This window comes from Cyanistes caeruleus, chromosome 12 (assembly GCF_971803275.1).
Source record: "Cyanistes caeruleus chromosome 12, bCyaCae1.hap1.1, whole genome shotgun sequence".
Taxonomy (NCBI): Eukaryota; Metazoa; Chordata; class Aves; order Passeriformes; family Paridae; genus Cyanistes; species Cyanistes caeruleus.
In genome coordinates this window covers 12,713,945-12,731,670 of record NC_141712.1, presented here as the reverse complement: position 1 = coordinate 12,731,670, position 17,726 = coordinate 12,713,945, and the positions used below count along the sequence as shown (strand labels likewise).

Here is a 17,726-nt window from a genome sequence, read left to right as displayed (position 1 = left end):
TTTGAGCTATGACCTTTGAGTCTTCAGTGAAGGATCAGAATTGAATTTTTGTATTTCACTCTTGCCATTATTAAGTCCTCACATGGCTTTTCTGTGTCATCCTTACTGGACAGGTAGCTGGTTAGAAATACCCTACAAATTCCTTTGGCCTTACCTAGAATTTGTAATAAAAATAGAACAACTTCATTTAAACAGTCAAAAGCATTATATCCACACTGTTTCCAAACTTTCTTCTGCAGTATAATTTTTGATAAGGCAGGTAAGATTGTTTAACAAAGTTTTTTATTAATTTATGACTAGCCAAATGAGTAAAAAAAATCATAATTTTGGTTCTGAGAGAAATTATGTTGGAATAAAGTTACAAAAAGAGAAGACTGTTTGTTATACAATGTTGGCAGATACATATAAAACCAGCACAATAATATGTCAAAACCATAATAAGTCTCAAAACAGGATGCTTGTTGATACTTGTATAGTATTCTGCAGGGAATAAGGAAGGTATTCTGGCTTATGTCAACAGATTCAAGACAATGTATCTCTTCCTGTGTACTCCTGTGGTTTTGTGCACAGCTCTTCTATGTAGTCAGAGGAAACAAAGTGATGTGAGTGATCTTTCACAGTTTGGCCTTAACACAGAACAAGATGTCTTTATCTGAGTCCCAGTGTGATATATTTGTAAATACATATGTGCCTTTATACAAAGGACAATCAGATCCCAGTGCAGAGTCTGAGACTCTGTGGTGTGAAAACCAGAAGCACAATGTCACCCTGGAGAGGTGCTGCTCCCCTGTTCAGTACCAGACCTAGTGTTTATGTGAAGGAAGGTAAGGAGATACTACAACTCCAGTGGAGTGTGTGAGCTTGGTCCGTCTTGATTTGAAAACCAGATCATTCTCTGACAACACAAGAACCTTTAGTTAGCTTCTCATCGTGATAAACTAATTTAAGGCCAGATCACAAATCTGTTTTTCCTATGTGTGTATCAGCTTGACTTTGCCAAACTGTTTGGGTAAGATCACTTGTCCACTCGTCTCTTAACACTTTTCTATGTGTAACAAGATGTGCTGTCAACTGGCTAACTCTGCAGCATAATAAAATCCTGCAACAGTTCTGAGAAAGTCCTGATATCTTGCTGTTCAAATAACCCTTTTACTCAGTCACTCCAGACTGTATCACAAAATGCTGCCTATTACAAAAGGAGAGATATAAGTGTACATGCTGCGCTTTAATACCATCTTAGCAAAAAGTTTCCATGGTGATTTGCTCTCATTGCTGCAAGGGAGCTCTCTTTCCAATAGAACCATGGCAAATTTCTATCCACTGCCTCACTGAAATTACTGCCAAATTCCTCAATTAAAGAAACCTCTTCTTATGCATCACAATATGTTGTGAAAAACACCTCAGAAATAATAGATCCTAGCTTGATAAATTTTCTGGTCTAACAAAAACATCCCAAGACAAAAGTATTTGGAAGTTTTTTAACGCTTATGTTAAAATAATAATAACAATAACAATAACAATAACAATAATAATAATAATAATAATTTATATTATGAGGATCTTTTATTTGCACACAGCCCTGTCTGAATGTTTAAGAGCATCTGATTGTGCTTCATGTCATATTCTGAGGCAGCTAAATTAAAACAATTGCAGCAAATTCTAGATTTTTCTGAAAGTCTCTGACAGACTGAATGAGCAACTTGGTTTCCAGTTTGATCAATGTGGTCTGAAGAAGAGACACAACCAGTCAATTTATTTCCATGTTCCATTTAGCTTCATAATGCTTCTGAGGTACGAAAATAAACACTGCCTGTATGTGTGCCCAGCACAGCTGTTTGCAGATATGCAGCAAAGAGAAGTCATTGCTTAAGCCATTCAGCATTCCTAATGAAGAGACTGGCACACAACCGATTATTTAGAAAGCTGGTATAAGAGGCTACACTCTTCTAATATCCTGGCATGTGCTGACAAGCTTGCAGTTAAAGGTGGTTGAGAGCTTCTACTCATAAGTATAGGAATGAATAAGAAATCAGGCCTTGCTCAAGGATTACCTGGATACCATCTGCAAATCAGGCAAGATAAAATTTTCAGGTATCCCTCCAAAACTCAAAGTAATATCTTGTAAACATGAGGAAAAAAAAATAGACCCATTATTAGGTGGCAAAAATGAAGCTAAGTAGACTTGTTCTAAATTGGATTTTCTCATGATACCAAAATGATTGGCTCTTCTCAGAAACCTGTGCTAAACAGGAAACGTGGCATGATTCAGTGGAGCTTGCTGCCCTGCCTGGCTGTGGGTGCCTAATGCCACCAGGGCAGCAGCTGCTTTAAATAGATATGAATGGGTTTGCTCTTCCTGAAAAATTGGAGTGGGAAGTGGCAGAAATAGAGCTCTGAAAAGTCTGCTTTTAAACAGGAAAGTATTTTTTTTTCTTTTCTTTTTTTAAATGTTTCTGGAAGCCATGTCAGATAAAATTCTCAAACTGAGTAGGCAACAATTTCTGTTGTCCTTGAGGCTTTTGTGACCTCTTCAGCTGCCTTTCAAAAAAGATTTTTCTTCTTGTTTCCTTGGGTAGGGCAACAACCTCCAAATAAAAGAGCCCACCTGTCGGAAGGAAGCTAGTTGGCATCCTGGTTCTCAGAAGTCATCTCCAGACCTGCCAATTAGAAATCTTCATCAGACTACATATTATTTTAATGGGGAAGCTCCTGCCACCTTGTGGCAAGAACTTTCACCTTACTTGAATCAAAAGAGTTAAACCGGACGCCTGATACCTTTGTAGAACAAATGCATAGCTAAACAAACAGAGGCCTTTCTTGGTTTGCTTTGCTGTTTGGGCATTATCAGTTGTAAACATTAATGCTATTTTAAAAAAACCATAATTTTCTAGATAAGCTTATTGCAGCTATTTTTTTTTCCCACTGCTCCTTTCCCCATCTTTCTTTCCAAGAAAGTACAGAAATTAATTCTGTCGGAGTATTGAACCAGGAGAATCCACAGCAACTTTGGTATTTTTAGAGAAAACTTGTTGACAAGACACGTTGATGGGTGTCAGAATAGTACTAATTTGTGTTCATCCTGAAAGGTATCTGCATTTGATTTGGACTATTTGCTTTCAGCTACAGGCAATGTTCAGCTCTTGATTCCTTCTAAGCAGCTTTGGTGATATCTTGATGTACTTCATGAAATATTTTCTCTGTGAAAATTTATCTTGGTACTTCCTGTTTCTTTCGTGTTTGGTGCCAATTGATGTGGTTTTGTATGTTCATGTCCTGAGAGTATATGACATCCTCTGAACTGCCTTCAGGATGCTGGTCAAATAAGTCATGAAACTGGGGCAGCTTCAGGCAGCCCCAAAGCAGAACAACATGGCAAAAAGAAGTTTTTTACTGACTTGGTTTTTAACCTCTTTGATCTCCCAAGGTTAATATTTCTCATAAGGTCTCATATGTTATGAGAAATATGTTGCAGCCATGCTGATTTAAACAAATTAAAATTACTAAAGGACCTCCCATCACCACCCCCTCCAAGTGGGAACTCACTTCATTTTAGGACCTGAAACAAATGCTTAGAAAATGATTAGAAGAAACAGATGGAACTCAATTTGCAATAGTTAAGTCTGCCTGTATTGCCGTTTTTATGCAAACTGAAATCTTGGCACACAGGATTTCTTCTTCCTAACATGTTGTAACAGTTTCTAATTAAAACACTGATACCTGCACTCAAGAAATGCCAAACTGACTGCCCTAGAGTTTGTAATCTTCACACAAAGACAGCAAGTTTGAACACTTCATAAGCAGGACCTACAATACTGTTAATGTGGCTTGTCCCTAAGGAATTGCAATGGGGTTTTAAAGCTGATTCATACACAAAACTATATCCATCCCAAATGCTGCAGTGCTAGAAGAGAAGAATTTTACAGAAAAAAAAATTGCAGTTAAAAATGACTGCTGCAATAGGAATCTGCATGTACAAAGTCCTGCTTTCCCAGCTGCAGTCATCTACAGTTCAGTCTATGCTGACAGTAAAAATTATCAGTGGTTTTGATGTGTAAGAACTGAAATTAATGAAGATGCTCTGGGCTGGAACAAGCCTTCCTAGTGGGAAAAGTAGTTCCAACACATAATGCTATCCCTCTGCCTCCAGATAGCAGCTGATTTGAGTGTGAGTGCTGCAGTTATTTTATAGCTTCTCAGCTTGCCCCAAAAGATATGTGAGGTGAATATAACATGATATAAACATGAGGATAGCTATTATCAGGGAGAGACAGCTGTGTAACAACACTCTGGACAATAAAGATAGCTCTTGGGATATTTATTAAGAGACCAGTCCTGCCAGATGAACTCTGCAGGAAGGATGTACATCACAAATGCTACATTGTAAGAATTATAATACACAGACAGCTGCTAACACTAATCCAGGGCTATTGGAATAAAATTATAGAAGAAACCTCACTATGAGCCAAAGGAAGCTTTTGGCATTTAGCAGCTTTAAAAATCAGTTATGTTCTGAATCTGCAAAGAGGTGAGCTGTTAAAAGCTCAGGAAGATGCTTAGTGGCTCAGTAAAAACTGTTGTTGAAGAAGGAATTGGTGAGCTTAGTTTTTCTGCAAGCATGTGGAAACAGAGTTTTAGATAGAAATCAGATCAGAGATTTAACTTGATTTTGTAAGGAGAGAAAATTCAGAAAATGGGAAAAATAAATTGCAATGTATGTGATATTTAATTACTCTGGAAGATAGAGATCAGAATCTGAAAACTTTAAAATTAACAATGAAATATGGGCTAGAACTAGACCTCAAATGGAAAAGGAATCTGAACCTGATAATTGTTGCTTTAATTTCAATATGAAATATAGTTTCCTGTCATAGGCATAATAATGTCTCCGGCCTGGAACAAACTTCAGAATAGAAAGAGAAAATATTTGTCATTATTCTTATTATTTCATTTGTATTGTTTAGGGTTCTCTAGTCCAGAGAAGTGGATAGTAAATGCTTATAAGTGAAGTTCACTAAATATGCAGCAGAATTCCCAGGGATTGTGGGGGTTTCAGTTTAAGTTTTCCAGTTAGTGGGGACTAAGGGATTGATGATGAATGGGTGCTTCAGACACGACTTGCACAACAGGTCTATGGGAGATTTGATCATGAGACTTGGTCATTTCTCCACAATAGAATCATAAACAAAAGCAGGATTCCCTTTTGGTTTCCAGTAAAAAACATGAAGTGAAATAAAAATTACGATATGCAAACCTCACTTCTTGTAAACTCTAGCATCAGGGTTTTGCATATATTTCTTTATTTCCAAACTTTCATGTTTGAAAGCGGGTGAAAATCCACTGTAAGTTCAGAGGCATAATCGTTTTTGGAAAGGTCACCAGTAGCTTGTGACTATTTTGACCTCTACAAATAAAATACAATGGCACTGTAAATCCTGCATAAAATACAGGAGGTACAGTAACAAGAGGCAGATATTTACCGGCTTAAGTGTAGTCAATGTGAATAAGCAAGCACTGGAAAAGGGGCCTGGAAAGGTTTTATGAGCTTTTTCATTGAAGATACCAAAACTTCCTCTGAGTGAAGTCCTGAGCAACCTGATCTAACTTTGGAGTTGCCTTATCTGGGAGCAGGTGGCTGGATTACATGACATCCCACCAAAAACCTCTTCCCACCTAAATTATTCTGTGGTGAGAGGTACCTATTTCTGAACAATACAAACAGTGATTTTAACACATAATTCTGCTAGTGGTCAGAGGCATTGTGGGCTGCACAGCCAGGCTGCCACGAGAGGGAGGAAATGCTGGCTTTATAACAAGGCATAGCAAAAGCCTTGTGGGGCTCCCATGTGGGTGTAGCTGAGCTGAAAGCTCACACACAGACCTTGCTTCTCAGAAAGTGGCAATTTCCAAATGCCTGTTGTGTGTGCAGCCTGTGACAGCAGCTAAAGAAACAGAGGAGGTTTCTTGGTTGCTGCTGTGATGCCAGGCAGATCCAGTGCCAAGCTTTAGCTGTTGTATCCAACACAGCGGCATGTGGATTTCGACTCGGCTGTATTAACTGAAGAAGGTAACTGCTCCAAGGAGCCTCTAGATAAACAAAAGAAAAGACATAAATCTTATTGCAGCTTCCACTTCTCAACTCTGCTTAGTCAGCATGGGAAAAAGCTATGTGGATTTTGTATTTTAAATGTTGTTTAAATAGGGATGCTAATATGCCATGTTCTTAATTTTGTATAGTGCTTGCAATGTTCCTTCAATTTTTAAGTACTGATCTCTGAATGATGATTTAATTATGAGTCTTCTTTTGTACCTAAACAGTTTCAAAGGCAAATATACTTTATATTGTCAAGGTATAAAGAATATTTTGCATTAAACTGAGAAGATATTTTGATATAGAAAATCTATAGAAAATTTTTGTAGCTACAAAGAACTGCATTTTTGTACACATGCACAGAAAGAAGATTTGGTACTGTGTAGATAAAAAGAATTTATTTTAGCATTCAAACCACTGGAAGAACACATAGTTCCTGCTGAAAAATCTTCCTGAAAATTGTTGTTAAATTCATGAAAAAATTGTAATTATTAGGACTAAAATCTACAGTGTGTATCAGTTTTTATAGCCTCAGAACAGTTTTATTATGTGAACAAGGTTTGCTACTTTTTCATTAAGCAGTTTGAACTAACACATTATATGAACTTATATATATATATGAGGCCAGAGCAGATAATAAGCTTTAAAATCTTAGTTTTTCCTTTAAAGTCCTTTTGTCAGGATATGGGAGAGTTGTAGAGATTCAGGCTACAGATCTGTCCTGTATATTGGCTTGAGGATTTTGCAACCAAAACATGCCTACAGAAACTAATTTGCCTCTGTGGTACTAACTTGTCAGAATTCTTCTGCTTGGGCAGTTTTTTGACCTTTTCTTTTTAACATTTTGCATGCTGAGCTGTCACAAACAAATTTAACATTTTCTAGATTAGAGATACAAAGATTTTTTTTTCCCTGTGGTAATGAAGTCTGCATTTGTGGTAAAAGGGTAATTCTGTATCTGTGCTTTGACATTTAAGGGAAATCTCTGTGGTTGCCACAGAGCAGAAAAGAAACAACTTCTGATTGCTCTCTAATCTTTATGGTTTTTTAGAAGTGCTGTGCCACTAAAGTTTTTAGGTCCCACAATGCATGTATATTTCTGATGCATATTTGTGGAACTAAAAATTATATTCTAAGGCTGTACTGCTATCAGAGGAGGCATTTTGAGGATGGTCGTGTTTCTAGCAATCATTGTTCCTTTCATCCCATTTGATGTTCCGTGTGTTTACAGAAGACAGTTCACTTCTCAACTTTCTCAGAAAACTGTTTCAGTGCTCATTTCAGTGTGAAATTTCCCACGGAAAGAGAACAAGCAAGTTAACATAATGAAAAAAAACTATCTTCTGCTGCTGCTTTGGAAGCTGTTTTTGGGAGGTTTGAGTCCAGGTTGTAGCAGGCTCAGCCTGCCAGCTCTGACTGAGCAGCTGGTTATTTCTCTTCAGCACTGAGCTGGTGGCAGCAGCAGAGTTTAAGGAGAGGTTATATGTACAAGTACACCACAGCCAGAGACCCTGAAATCTTTGGGAGAGTGTAGCTGTTTCAGAGTTTCCAATGCTACCTTCCCTTCTGTTTACCATTATTTCTTTGTTTCTTCCTTTCCTCCTCCAGAATTCAAACCAGCCTTATCAGAAGGAAGGGCATTCAACTCTGCCTGCATTGTTAAGCCTACAGCCTCTGCAGACTGGAAATTTTGCTGTTTCATTGTCATCAGTGAACAATTGTGGTATCCCTGTCCTCTAGCACTTTTTCCCCTGGAAAATGGAAATGAAGAGAAATATGGCAAAGTTGTTGTGGCTGCTGATGCTCTTTTCCAATATTGTACCATTCAGCTGTGAGAGATCAATGAGAGAAAGAGCTATTGAGCTGATGCAAGATGCACGTTTGATCGATGGGTATATAAAATATGTTCAACTAAACCCTCTTTATGAGTCCTAACAAGTGAGAAGGAAATGCTGAAGTGTGTGTAGATCAGCAGAGACATGGGCTGTTATGAGCACATAGCACTGAGCTACTGTTACAGTGATATATTGGGAAGGAATTTTGGTTCAGAGGGTACTAAATGTAGGACTGTGTTATTCTAAACACCGTTGTGATTTTCTGGCCAGGTCTCATGGTTTAACCCCAGCTGGCAACTGAGCCCCACACAGCCCTTGCTCACTTGTCCCTCTGGTGGGATAAGGGAGAGAAACAGAAAAGTGAGAAAACTCATGAGACAAAGACAGCTTAATAAGGAAAGCAAAAGACATGCACAAACAAAGCAAAACAAGGAATTAATTCACTACTTCCCATGACTAAGGTGTTCAGCCATCCCCAGGAAGCAGGGCACCATCACACATAACATTTTCTTAGAAAGATAAACATTGTGATTCTGAATGTCTCCTGCCTTCCTTCTTTTCCCCAGCTTTATATGCTGAGCATGACCTGTATGGTCTGGAATACCCCTCTGGCCAGCTGGAGTCAGCTGGCTCAGCTGTGTCCACTCCCAGCTTGCTGTACACCCCTAACCTGCTCACTGGTGGGATGGGGTGAGAAGAAGAAGAGGCAGAAAAGAAGAGAGACTTTTAGGCATCTGTTGCTGCAAGGATTATTGGCAATGAATAGTCTATGACTACAAACAGTGGAAGAAATTACACTTGGGTTAGAAAGGGAACAACTTATTTCTATCACAAGCCTTATTTATTTTCCATTCTAGCCACAATGACTTTGTACTGCAGCTGAGAATACTTTACCAAAATAGACTCAGTAAAGTCAACTTGAGAGAACTCAATGTGACCCACACAAACCTTGTGAAACTTCAGGCTGGTTATGTGGGAGCTCAGGTATGTATCGCTGTGGTCGTGAGGCTCAGACCATGTTTCTGCATTTGCTTCCTTCCTAGCCACAAAAGTACTCCTAGCCCTGATTTTGGTTCTTTATGTTGAAAAAGAAAAATAATAATAGAACTGAAAAGCCAGAGACACTATGGCCAGATACAGTCACAGCCACAATTTCATGACAATTTAGTTTCAAAAGTTTGGGGGTTATAATTCAACTAGTCTAAACAGCATAAATTAAAATAAGCTTATATTTGCTTTCCTGCATGTTCTGTGGAGTAGCTGAGTGTATCAGGAGACTTTAATCGTGTCTGGAGTGGGTGCTCTTGCCTTGCATCATAACTCTTTCTTTGGGGGAAAAGCTGTAGTGGCAACTCCCTTGTAAATTGCAGGAAGTTATTTTGGTCTGTGCTCCTGAACTATGAGCAAACAGAAGTTTCCAAGTCAAAACACAAGTTATCTGGTTTACTTGTCAATGTCTCTTTCAGTTTTGGTCAGTGTATGTTCTTTGCAGCGCTCAGAACAAGGATGCTGTGCGCCTGACCTTAGAGCAAATCGATGTTGTCAAGAGGATGTGTAACAGCTATGAAGAACTGGAACTTGTGATGACTTCCCAAGGTGAAGCTCCTTGTAAAAGAATTTTTTAAAACGTGATTGCAGGAGGTGTGTACAGAGAGAGCAAGAAGATAAGTTATGCTTTAAAGAGTAACTTCAACATTTCCTCTGAACCACAGCCACTCACTGTGCACAGCCCTGGTCCACTGCAGTCATGAGAAAGTGTGCCATATAAACATGTACTCTGTAAGCTCCAATTCTACAAAAATGTCTTTGTTATTGCTTGCAATTTACACAAACAGTTGCTGCTCGGTAGTGCTGGCTTCTTATGACACATGGAATTACTTTGGAATTATCTCCCTTTGTGTTTCCCAGGTATCTCTGACAGTAGAAGGATTGCATGTTTGATTGGAATAGAAGGTGGCCACTCCATTGACAGCAGCTTGGCAACACTGAGGATGTACTATGACTTGGGTGTTCGTTACATGACTTTAACACACTCCTGCAACACTCCTTGGTAATTGTTGTGTGTGTTTTTGTGTGTCCGTCTAATGCCAAAGAGTGGCAGCTACATGATGGCAGAACTGTAGATTCAGACACAAACTTATCCTGTGGAAGGCTTTTAACCAAGTCAAGGTGATAGGTTTTGGGGGTAAATAGTTTTCCATGTGTACAGTGGGAGACTACATCCATTATTTAATGCTTGTTATGATCAAAATTTGGACACTTGACAATATGCTTGTCTTAAATTCCTTCACAAACATCAACATTAGTGAACCTGAAAGCAGTTATGAACATAAAAAGCACTGCCTGAACAAGATACTTGTTATGTAGGTATCATTATCCCCACATTTGGCTATGTGACATTGTAATATTTTTTCTTGTGTGTAGTGTAAGAGTTTTCAGCTGCTGATACTGTATTCTCCAGAATAATATGATGTTTCTTCTCCCTCACTCCCCTTTTTAAGGTCTGAATCATCATCAAAAGGAATACACAACTTTTATCCTGGTGTTATTGGTCTGACTGCATTTGGCCAAGTAAGGATCTCTTTCAAATGCTAAGCTGTGCAATCTGTTGTGCAACTAACAACTTCTGGTCTCATCTTCTCAAAAGCAAATTGTCATTAAAATTTAATTATGGGAAGTTCTTGATAGTTAGGAGGTGATCAGGATTTAGCCAAACCAAATTCCCTGTGATGTTTCTTAGGGTAAAAGAAGTGTTAGACTTAGTTACAATTGTTTTAATACAGATTAGATATGAATTCATATGTGCAAGCAGTAAGATGTGAATAACACTTCCAATGACTTATTTCAGGTTGACTAAGTTTTCTAAGTTTTGAGCATGTGGTGGCATGCTGGTTAATTTTGAGTGGATAAATCACTAATGAATTAATAGGTACATAGAAACCAACACAGACACAGCATGTTTATGACTAGCTGACAGCTGCAGAATTAATCTATCTGTTTACATATACCAGCTAAACAGCTTCCTTTCAGGAAACTTAATACTGACACTGTTGTCTGTACATCTGTTTTAGGAAGTGGTAAAGGAGATGAATCGCCTGGGTATGCTGATAGATTTATCTCATACCTCATACTCCACAGTAAAAGCTGCACTCAATATCTCAAAAGCACCAGTAATTTTCAGCCACTCGTCAGCGTTTTCTGTTTGTAATCACTCAAGAAATGTTCCTGATGATATCCTACATCAACTGGTGAGTGATATGGTTCTTGGGTTTGTCTTTGGAGGAAGGAATTTGTTGGTTTTTCTTCTTGGGGGTTTTGTTTTTTGTTTTAATGACAATGTTTGCATGGGTGCATTCAAATAATGATGTTTACTTTCCATCTCCTCATCCCTGAACTTGATTTAGAAGCAGACCCTTGAGCGTCAGCTTACAATTGCTTCTGAGACATTTTCTTTGGGTTGTGTTTAGCCTTTGACTACAAAAATGAGGTGTTTGGAAATACTTTGAAATTCTGGTTGAGTTGTTTGATGTAGTCACTGCACTTCTGTTGATTCAGTCTGCATGCAAGTAAAATGAACACAGGGGAAAGGACTGGGAGGCAAAGCCTTGTGTTGCCATCTAAACTTTGACTTAGTATTGCTGTTCTAACTGATGGATGGGTGTAGAAGATTCTATATAAGATGCCCATGAAGTTGCAGGGCATGAGTGTTCACTCATCACCTGTCTCTTCATATCTTTCAGAAAAAGAACAAAGGAATTATCATGGTGACTTTCAATGCAGATGTACTGGCCTGTGGCAGAAAAGTTGTTAATATTTCTACCCTTGCAGGTTTGATGTTAATACACTGTCGTTTTTGTGGGTTCTATGATTTTATATAAATTCTATGAATATTTTGGTGCATGCATCATTTTCAAGGTCATGTGAATTACACTGCTTGTTTATTCCATCCACACCTTAGCCCAGTCTAGTTACTTTTTGCTTTAACACTCATTAAACAATAGCAAGAGGTACAGGATGTGTGTGTGGCTGGAGGGCACGACGCTCACAAACAGCCAACAACCATTAATCCCAAAGTAGTTGTTACTTTCTGGAAAATACCTTAAGCCTATGTAATTAAGATTGGGAAACATAGGTATGTAATGGATAATAAAAATTCTATTGGTATAATTGGGCTACTTGTTAGGAATGAATGTGCTGTGATGATCATGTCTCTTTCCTTATTTTCATTTCATCAGTGTAGCTGTCATTTTGAAGGTTGCTGCCTGATGGGGTGTCTTTTGACTTTTTTAGAAAGTATTTGATCAAGATCTCACAATTAGGGAGAGCTGTTACCTAGAGCCAATATGTGTGAACTGTAATATTTCATTTTAGCTAGATGCTTAGATGCTGTTTTCTTGATATTTTCTTTCAGATCATTTTGACCATATAAAGGAAATTGCAGGCTCAGAATCGATAGGAATTGGTGGTGACTATGATGGAGTAGAACGGTTAGTAAAGTTGTACATACATTGACATCTGCTTCTTAAATTATGTGGGTTTTGATTCATTTAAAGGGGAAAAAAGAAGGCAGACTAAAACACTGTTATCAGACTACCTTGTAATGAGCACTAAACCAAGTTTTATGAAAGAGGGGCACAATGATCCATTTTTAGAACTGCATGAAGCAGTGTTATAAATGTAGAAATGGATTCTCATGCCCGGTGAACTCTGAAGCTGTGTGTTCTAAGTGGTGGTTTGTGTATATAAAACCAGTGATGGAGATTGTTTTGCTCAAAAAGCCACAGATGAATGACAGAAAAACTGCCCCAACTTTTATATAGTAAATGGTTCAGTCTAGAGAGATGCCACAAAGCTCTTTCCTCCACTATCCCTGGGGAAAGCCCAAAGAGTTTGGGTGCTATGAAACCACTCCTGCTTTTGGGGCTTGGGAAGTGTTTGAGGCAAGCAGACCCTGGTAAGCAGCCCACCACAAAACCTCTCCTCACTCTTGGACCACAGCAGTTACAGCACAGGAAATAAATGCAGATTGGGTGGCATTTGCTGCTGTAACGCTCAACTTTTTCTTTCTTTTTATTTTTTTTATTTTCTTCTTTTTATCTTTCTGTTAAATGATTATCTCCTTTTTCTTTTTTCTTTTCCTCCTGGAGTCAGGCCTGCTTCGGAATGAAAGTCAGAGCCAGGCTCCCATCTGTAGTACAAACACAAGCCCACAAGTATCAGCTGCCATGATATCATATCTCTGAAACTATAAATCCCAAAATAAAAACAGTTTGCAACAAAAAGACACATTTTATCACATGGATTTTATCAGAGACTATCAGTTAAGTTGGTGGTGGAGTTGTTGAGGTCCTAATTCCTGCTAGTAATGCCATAGATTTATTGAGATATGCTTATCATCATACCTTTATGGAAAAGGAAAATAACAAAAATACTAGTTATCTCAAAACAATGTCAAAGTCTTATGGAAATACAATTTAAAACAGCTGTTTAATGCAGGTTTTGCAGCATTTTATTTCTAAATTCTTTTTATTCTGACAAGAATTAGCACAAGGCATAGATCAGTTTTGCTTTTTGTACTTTCTTTAGTAGAGGGCTCTGAATATGTTTCTTTCCACTGCCTAAACAATTGGCTTAATTCAAAGCAATGTTATAATTCTAATTGGTTTATTTTTTTTTTTGGAAAAAATACTTTGTAAGCAACAGAGTTCACAAAATTGCCTGCAACTCCAGAGATCATGTGCTTGTAGGTTTCCTTTTGTTCTCAGTTACAGTGGATTGCCCCACTTCATTTGTGATGCAGCTGTTTCCTTACTCTAAAGGCCAGATGAAAAGCGTGGATTAACATATACATGAATTTCTGGTTATTTTTCCCCTTTTGTTCTAATATCCTCCCATGCTGTTGTTTTTCCTCTATAAAAGTGCATCTTCATTCCAGTTGTGTTCTGTTTATTGGGTCCTATGTGAGGAAAAAGCCTTTTGTTGTGTCCTAGAACTGTTTCTTTTTGTCAGCTGAATTCTCAGAGGAAGAACTGAGTCCAAAGTGAGCTCACTTCAGAAGTCAATATGTGCGAAAGACTAGTTAAAAACCCTTTTCTCCAATTTGTCAGTGATATGTGTTGAGTGTTCTTGTGTGAATCTTGCCAACAGCTTTCCTGAGGGATTGGAAGATGTCTCTAAATACCCTTCTTTAATAGAGGAACTTCTTAGAAGAGGCTGGAATGAAACTGAACTGAAAGGAGTCTTAAGGGAGAACTTTCTCCGTGTCTTCAGGGAAGTAGAAAATGTAAGATTAAAATCCAAACTGAATCTTTATTTCTACTAAGAGGGAAAGAGGAACTGCTGGTGTCTTGTTGTTTATTTTTTGGGTGGGTTTTCTCTTTGTTGTTTGTTTTGTTTTGTTTTGTTTTGTTTTATGTGTTTTGTTTTGGAGGGTTTTTTGTTCAATGAGATAGATATGAGGGAATGTAAGCACCTAATTCAGTAAATCCAAATGCTGGGAAAGAAACCAAGATGGCAAGAGAGCGTTAGCAGCATAAAGGAAAATGAGGGAGAGCAGACAAAGCTCTTTGGAAGTTTTTCTCTCTGCAGTAATCTGATAAGCACACATCAGTGATTTCTAAATGGAATCACTTCATGGTTTGGAGAAACTGCGGATGTACCAGCATCACAGTCTGCCTGTGTTCGCTGGGGCAGGAAGGAATGTTGACTCCTGCAAATCAATTTAATTCTTGTCATGGGATTGGGCTGCTTTTCAAAAGGCTTCTGCCATGGCCAGATCACTAACAAGCCATAAACATAACAACTAGATCACAATGAGCTTTAAGTATAAATGGTAGAAATAAATCCAGAAGGCTGAGGGAGGAGAGGAGGGAGGGAAACTGGATAAGACTATGGACCTCCTCAATGGTAACTTTTACAAATGCTCCTGCTGAAACTTCCAGAGTTCTTGCCTCCTACTGCTTTTATTTACAGGGATAAGTAAGTAGATATTACACACAAAGCCCTATAGATCACAGATATTTCACAGTGACCCTTCTTCCACTTGTCTTTTTTGGGCATGTTGGATGAACAGAAATTAGGGAAAATTGTACTGTTCTTGTACAATAATAAGATTATCTACATAATGCTGACTTCATTGTGTGGCAGACTGACATTATGGAGAGGCTCAAATTCATCACATCTAACCAATCTGTGTGACTTAGTATGGTTTTTCCCTTCTAAATTAGAGACTATGAAGCTTTGTCTTGAGAGTGTGATCTCACTTCAGGGAAGAAAGCTCATGAGTTTGTTTGCTCCATATGTGGAGAGAGTCAGACAAAGAACAGCCAGGCCTGTGACTCTTGCCTGTAATGTATTTGTGCTGAATTCTGGGAAGTGTTTCATAGGAATGCAATCAGCAGAATAATGATGTTGATTTCCTCACATTCAGATGTGATTTTGCAATACACTTTGAGCTGGGTAACTTGAAACAGCATTGAATTTGCTAGCTGCACAAAGCTTTTTGCTGTTGTGCCAGTCTGGCTTTCAGGGACAACATTTTGAATTTTTGTAGGTGCGGAATACTTTTGGAGTCATGGATGTAGGTGAAAGTGAAATTCTGGAAGAAGTACAAAATTCCTGTCGCCTAGACCTACGTAAGCCTCAGCTTCAGCCATCCAGGTCCTTTGGATTTCCTTCTATGGCACAACCTCTTAGTCTGACACTTCTGTCATGTTTAATGCTGCATTATGTATCGTGGATCTATGGAGCCTAGAGAGAGATTTGTGGAGTACTCTGAAACTACTTCTCTTTCTGTGATTTCTTAATGGAAAACTATAATCAATTAAAAAAATAATTTCTATAAATTCATATGCATACTTGAAAAATCTTGTAAATTATAAATAATGTAGCAAAAGTATTTAGAATTTTAATATCATCTTGGCTAGACCAGGACCTACATTGTTAATGGAGGATATTCACATTTAAAGAACAAATTCTATAATACTTGATGCATGGTTTTGGTACCCATATTGTGGAATAAATACTGGAATCCAGAACCAGCAACTCCACACAGGAATTAGAGATTATGATTAAGACATCTGTGCCAAGAAGTTTTCAAATATTACTTCTTGTTAAATCATACAACTTCCATCAATAGTTGATGGCTTACTCAGAGAAGGCCATCCCCTGCCATATGGGGATAAGTGCTTTTTTTGGTTTGCTTGGGGTTATTTTTTTTTGTAGGATGACAGGATGAGTGACAAACCTATTCCAGTTTAAACTGCATGACTACAACTAGCTTTAGAGACCCATCCTGCAGTACTAAACTCTTATTTTTGAACCCTGATCAGGAGAGTGGGCAACTGGACAGATGCTGAAGGGTGGAGGTAGATCTCTCACATTCAGGTGCAGACAATATTGTAGATAATTTTCTATAATTTGTGAACAACTGTTTGCAGCATTTTCACGATGATGGGAGCAAGAACAAGTCAGGGCAAAGCAGGGATTCTGGCTAGTAAGAGGGTTGTGGAAATATTTTTGACATTTAAACAATTATCCTTATCAGTAACATATTTTATTATCTCATCTCTATTCTAGCTGGCTAAAATCAGACCATGGCCAGTGGAATCATAGACATGAGATTAGGGAGAGATCTTTTTATTATAAATCTGCTGTTTTGGCCTTTGGAATATATTTTGAAATACACAAGGTGTGTGAGGTTAGATACTCCTGTTGCAGAGAAGAGCATAAATTGAGATAGGCCTGTTCTTTGTAGGTTCAAAACTGACACTTTAGTCAAATATACTGAGATTCATTATGAAATTGTAAGATAGCAGCACCACATTGCTTTTGTATGGTCAGTTCCCAGTGCTTGCTGGTAAGTGCTTTCCCATGATACTTGCTGTTAATTGTGATTTTATGATGCCAACTTTTATTTACTGATATGACATCTACAGAATTTAGCCTTAATGTAGAATAAAAGCCTTGTAATTGATCTAAGGAAAGCATTTGTAAACACACAAAGTATTCAACAACTGAAAGAGAAGGCTGAGCATGAACAGGATGAAAAACATTATTTTTTTTTTCTAGAGGAATTCGAGACTGTTTCTACCATCCATTTCTGCACTCCAGGGTTTCTGGAAGGATCCTGTTCTTTTATAGCTTCAAAATTAAGCTTCATTAATTCTTTTGATAAGATGGTCTCCTTGATAAATATATTCTAATTATACTCCTGTACATTACCAAATTCTTTACAAATCATGTGGAACAATATAGTTGCACACCAAAAAAGTCAACTTTTAAAGAATAATTTCTCAATAAATACTGATCCTGGATATGCATGTAGAAAAGGGAATTACTGATTCAGTAATTCTGGCCTCCCTGATATTGCTTGACTATCATCAGAACAAGTTTTACTGGCAAACTGATGAATTCAATAGGGCAAATATTTAATTCCCATCAGTACTTCTTCTGATAGGTTCATAAGCCATTGGAAAACTGCCATCCATGGTCTCTTTTTTCAGAACTAGTACTCTGATATTTGTTTCATTACACAAAATGTAAGACACTTCTTTATTCCTTCCAGCTTTCTTTATAGTGTATTGTCACTTTACTGCCTGCTAATTTTTGCTTTTTTTCCTTCCCATACTACACCATGGACTAAAAATATATATTCCTCTTCTTAAAGATACCTAAGATACATTTATATGACTTGTCTTATCTGTAAAGTATTCTACTTATTTGTTGACTGCTTGTGCAATGAGTAATTTGTAACCTTGTGGCAAAACACAGACATGAAATTTCAATAAAATATTGTAAAATTG

The 17,726-nt window shown here is 37.8% G+C and overlaps 1 protein-coding gene across 6 annotated transcripts in view; it reads left to right on the top strand.

Annotated features, from left to right (window-relative positions):
- LOC111934578 (dipeptidase 2-like) overlaps window positions 1-17,726 on the top strand; it is a 20,776-nt gene extending 3,050 nt beyond the window's left edge. For 2 of the 6 annotated variants that reach the window (XM_086847250.1, XM_086847249.1), the window contains exons 3-12: window positions 7,697-7,980; window positions 8,781-8,907; window positions 9,390-9,519; window positions 9,832-9,973; window positions 10,425-10,494; window positions 10,995-11,171; window positions 11,664-11,751; window positions 12,335-12,410; window positions 14,071-14,206; window positions 15,476-17,726. In XM_086847250.1, the coding sequence (XP_086703376.1) occupies window positions 7,847-7,980; window positions 8,781-8,907; window positions 9,390-9,519; window positions 9,832-9,973; window positions 10,425-10,494; window positions 10,995-11,171; window positions 11,664-11,751; window positions 12,335-12,410; window positions 14,071-14,206; window positions 15,476-15,676 (1,281 nt within the window). In that variant the 5' untranslated portion in view covers window positions 7,697-7,846 and the 3' untranslated portion in view covers window positions 15,677-17,726. Of the gene's footprint in view, window positions 1-5,832; window positions 6,065-7,696; window positions 7,981-8,780; window positions 8,908-9,389; window positions 9,520-9,831; window positions 9,974-10,424; window positions 10,495-10,994; window positions 11,172-11,663; window positions 11,752-12,334; window positions 12,411-14,070; window positions 14,207-15,475 lie in introns of those variants that run through there. The other 4 variants (XM_086847253.1, XM_086847252.1, XM_086847251.1 and 1 more) reach the window with 3 other exon arrangements.